Source organism: Marmota marmota, unplaced genomic scaffold, assembly GCF_001458135.2.
Source record: "Marmota marmota marmota unplaced genomic scaffold, marMar, whole genome shotgun sequence".
Classification (NCBI taxonomy): domain Eukaryota; kingdom Metazoa; phylum Chordata; class Mammalia; order Rodentia; family Sciuridae; genus Marmota; species Marmota marmota.
In genome coordinates, this window is record NW_025999999.1 from 3260830 (window position 1) to 3265908 (window position 5079).

The 5079-nt window shown below is 41.1% G+C and overlaps 1 protein-coding gene across 1 annotated transcript in view; it reads left to right on the plus strand.

Moving 5' to 3' along the window:
* The first annotated feature begins 4705 nt into the window (after nt 1-4705).
* The window catches only part of Frat1 (FRAT regulator of WNT signaling pathway 1), a 2878-nt gene continuing 2504 nt past the window's right edge, over nt 4706-5079 (plus strand). Inside the window, 1 exon segment of the mRNA XM_015494848.2 lies at nt 4706-4728. Within this exon segment, the coding sequence (XP_015350334.1) occupies nt 4706-4728 (23 nt within the window).

A 5079-nucleotide genomic window follows, 5' to 3' on the forward strand; every position in this document is an offset into this window, starting at 1 on the left:
TTCCCTGCCCAGTGAGCAGCTTCAGGACATTTCAATTTCTGCCTTCCACAGCTCCCTGGGCTGCTCTACTGAGAGGTGTTTAAAACCTCATTGACACCTCTTAGCATCTCAGTTTGAATTCCCTAATCTCTTAAATTCTCCATATAAATCCCTGCTCCCCAGCCAGCCAGGCTCCAGAGCTTCCAGGTCTAGGTAACTAATAGGCAAAAGGGTCCTTGCCAAGAAGCACCCTGCACCTGCTGTGCTCCTTCCTAGACTCAGGGCTGCTGCTGGCTTTGCCAACATTTGTGTCTTATCCTCCCAATACAAATTGAAATCCTTCATAGCACAGAATTTAGTCAACCGTAGCAGATACCAACATCCTCTCCCCCCTGGAGTGTGAGCCTACATAAGTCCCCTGTGTGCATCTGCCAACCTTGAAGTAGGTGGACACTCCCCCTTCCTTCCTTCTTCCCTTCCCAACAGCCAGTATCAATGCCCCTAAAGAGTGTCACACAATTAATCCCTCTTCTGAGGCTTGCTGATCCTAACATTTGATTACAAAAATCTTAATGGTCAACAAAACTAAAAAATTTCACAGTGAACACCCTCTTGCCCACCACGAGCACCTAGATTCTACCATTAACATTTTGTAAAAAGTTGAGATTTACCTCACATAACGTAAAATTCACCATTTTAAGGTACACACTTCAGTGATTTTTAGTCGATTCATTATGTGATACAAACATCCTCACTAATTCCAGAATATTTTCATCACTGTAAAAAGAAAACCCATACCCATTAACAGTTAGTCCTAATTCCCTTCTCCTCCCATCCCCTGGCAACCACTAATCTACTTTCTGTCTCTATGGATTTGTCTATTCTGAACATTTCATATAAATGAGATCATATGTTGGCTTTTGTGCCTGGCTTCTATTATTCAGCACGTTCATCCATGTTGGGCCATGGATTAACACTCTCTGCCTTTTTGTGCTCACTAATAATCCACTCTATGAATATATGACATTCTATTCATCCATTCATCAACTGATGAACATTTGGGTTGTTACCACTTTTTGGCCATTATGAATGATGCTGCTATCAATGTTTGTGTACACATTTTTGTGTAAATGTGTGATTTCAGTTCTTTTAGGGATATCCCTAGGAGTGGAATTGATGGATCATTTTGCAATATTAATAATCTGCTATACATGCTTTATCACCAAACTATCTGTTAACCATCCTTCTATCCATGTATTAATCTATTTCACATTTTCATGTACTTCAGACTAAATTGCAAGCATCATCTCATTTCTAAGCTCATCAGCATATCTATTAACTAGAATTCAATATTCGTTTGCAGTTTTTACTTTGCATGTAAAATTTGTAATGTATTGAAATGTACCATGTGATGAGTTTTAACACAGGGCTCTGTGTTATATCCAAATCAAGAGAGTTGGATATAGAATATCACCATCAGCTCCCCTAATTTCCCTCATGCTTCTTCCATCTCACCCGCCTTACCCTCTCCAAATGTAAACAGTCTTCTGCTTTTCTTCCCATTATAAATCACTTTGCCTGTTCTAGAACTTCATATAAGCAGAATCATATGGTATGTGCTCTTTTTTCCTCTGGCTTCTTTTGCTCGGCATTCTGGTTTGAGCTTCATCCACATTTCTAAGTATAGCAATATTCAGGACTCTTTGTTGCTAAATTGTATTCTGTCATCATCAAGGTATGAATGTTCCTTAGGTTGCTTATCTATTGGTGAACACTTGTTTCCAGTTTTTTGGCTTTTATCAATAAAGTTGCTGTGATCACGTGCCTACAAGCCTTGATGTAGACCCCATGTACAAATATGGATAAATATTTAGGAGTAGAATCATGGTTCAGGGTAGGTTCATGTTTAGTTGTATATTTTTTCCAAATGTTTATGCTATTTTTCATTTTTCATGCCTATAATGATGTAAGAGACAAATTTTGAGTCAGAGAATAAAAACACAAATGGTATAAATAATTATTTTCATCTTAAAATTTTATTTTTTTTCACCTCCCCATCCCGTTTCAAAAGTTTACATAATTAAGTTCTGAAGGTTCTGAATATCATAATCAGTAAACAGCTGCTTGACCATACTCTTGAACAACATGTCAGGATGGGGAAAAATAAACAAATTCATAAATAAGATGAAGCGATGAATTTTTCATGACAAAAAGAGAAAAAGAAATGCAAACTGGGAATGGAAGTAAATGTCCTCAACCTGATTCAAGGTCATCTATCTATGGAAAATCCTCAGCTAACGACATACCTAATATGAAAGACAATGCTGTCCCCTAAGATCAGGAACAAGATGAGGATGTCTGCTCTTACCACTTCTATTCAAATTTTATTAGAGGTTATAGCCAGGACAATTAGTTAAGAAAAATAAAAGGCATCCAGACTAGAAAGGAAGCAAAACTATTTGTATCTGTGAATGCCATGTGATCTCTTATATAGAAAATCTTAAGGAATCCACTAAAACGAGATGATGGTTTTTATGAAAACCCGAAAAAATCCAGATATCCTAGATTTAGAAATTCAATGATTTTTGGGCTGGGGATATAGCTCAGTTGGTAGAGTGCTTGCCTCCCATGCACAAGGCCCTGGGTTCAATCCCCAGCNCATGTGCTAGGTGAGTGCTCTACCAATGAGCCTCAACCCCAGCCCTGTTCCCTCCCTCTTGACAAAAATAAACCAGCTCTTTTTGAACCAGCCCCCCACTTTCCTCCATCTCACCCCTTCCTAAAGTTTGCTCCTGTACTTCTCATCCTTGAACTGTCCACCAAGATGTTTGTTTTCGACTTACCTGTATCCCCTATTACACTTCCTTTTCTATGTCATGTTACTCTCCTCTTTTTTTAAAGGAGCCCCTTTAAATTTTAAAGAGCTCCTTACAACTTGTACATAGCCCACACTTTCCTAGTTGGCTTCTCTGTATGACTGCCTTAGGGCTAATTTTTTTTTTTCTTTAGTACTGGAGATTGAACTGAGGGGGCATTTTGCCAATGAACTACATCCCAAACCTTTTTTTTGGGGGGGTGGGGGTACTGGAAATTGAACCTGGGAGGTGCTTAACCACTGAGCCACATCCCCAGCCCTTTTTTATATTTTATTTGGAGATAGGGTCTCCCTGAGTTGATAAGTACCTTGCTAAATTGCTAAGACTGGGTTTGAACTTGAGATCTTCCAGCCTCAGCCTCCAGAGCAACTGGGATTACAGGTGTGGGCCACCATACCCAGCAATCCCAAGCCCTTTTTATCATTTTGAAGTAGGATTTCACTAAATTGTCCAGGCTGGTCTTAAACTTGCAATCCTCCTCCCTCAGCCTCCCAGGTTACTGGAACCACAGGGGTACACCACCACACCAGCTAAAACAACTTTATTGATGTACAATTTACATATATATATATATATATATACATACACACACAATTCTTTAATTTTAATTATTCACTCAATTTTTTTGGTAAATGGGAAATTTATAATATTTCTGGGGTAGGGCTATAGTTCACTAGTACAGCAATTGCCTTGCATGCATGAAGCCCTGGGTTTGATCCCCAGCACCAGGCAAATTTTAAAAAAAGAATATTTTCATCACCCTGATAAATTTCTCTCCCCTGGCTGACTTTTATTTATTTATTTATTTAGATACAGGATCTTGCTATATTGCCTGCTGGCTATTAAATGTTCAGTACCCTGTTAGTTGCAAGTCCAGTAATAATAATGACACTCACTGGCTAGGCCCCTACTTACACTGGCCCACCAAGTCTACTTAAAAGCATAGTGTTTGAAAGGTATGCCTGGGGAATTTGGGATTTTTAATAAAGGTCTAAAGATTTCAACACAACATGACATTAAAGGATTATTTTCTGTCCTTTTTCCTTTTGAAGCATGAAGTCTTGGGCTAGGGGTATGGCTCACTGGTAAAACACTTAGCACTTTCATACCATACTTGAGGCCCTGGATTCTGTTCTAGAACTGAAAATCAATAAATCAATAAATTAAAAATTATCATTAAAAAAAAAAAAAGGAAATCTTAGACACTGTGGTGCACGTTTATAAACCCAGAGATTCGGGAGGTTGAGGCAGGAGGATTGCAAGTTCCAGGCCAGCCTCAGCAGCTTGGCGAGACCCTAAGCAACTTACTTACACTCTGTCTCAAAAATAAAAAATAAAAAGGACTGAGAATGTAACTAACTTGTAAAACACCTCTGGATTCAATCACCAGAACAAAAGAAAAAGAAAAGGAAAAAGAAATGAAGTCTCGGTTAACCATTAAATCAACCACTGTATCTTGAAGGGTTAAGATGGCCTGTGGCTTCATTTTCATCCAAACACCTCATTTTCCTCTCTTGCTAACCCCTCAGGGAAGATATTCCCCACTGGATTAATGCGTTCTTCTAAAAACTTTACAGCTCACAGTTCCTCCAAAGACTGGCAATCTCCTCCTCTCCAGCAATGCCAATCCCAGTTCAGGCCCCCACACTCCCAAGCTCCCAGTCAAGAAACATTCATCTGTGGCCTTTCTTTGCCATTTCCAACTCCACCACCCCCATCGCAGGACACGGTCCCCTTCCTCCTTTCGTGTCTGTCAGCCTCGTTTCCATAATTGGCACACAGATTCCTAGTCTGACTCCCTCTCCTTGCCACCCTCGCCTGACGCCGGCAACCTGACCTCAAAAGCGCAAATGCTAAAACCAGACGAATTGACGTACGGAGAGGAGGAGTGTAGGGAAGTGTGTGGAAGTGTATGTGCTTGTGTGTGGAAGAAACCAACGGCGTCCGCCAGGGTGTCTATCTTCTGGAATGCCAATCACGTCCAGCTGAGGGAGCCACGATCAACACTCCATTGCACGCGCACAAACAGAGGCGGAGTTGTAGCGCGCAGAGGCAGCAAGGCTTCACTCTTGACCCCAGCCCTAAAGGAACCCTACCCACGAAGGGCACCGCACCGCCCCCCGGCTCGGCGCTGTGGTAGGGCCCGCGGACGTCATCCATTGTTTACAAATCAACCCGAGCCGGCAGGATTCCGGCTCCCGGGCTGCAGGCGCGGGGTGATTTG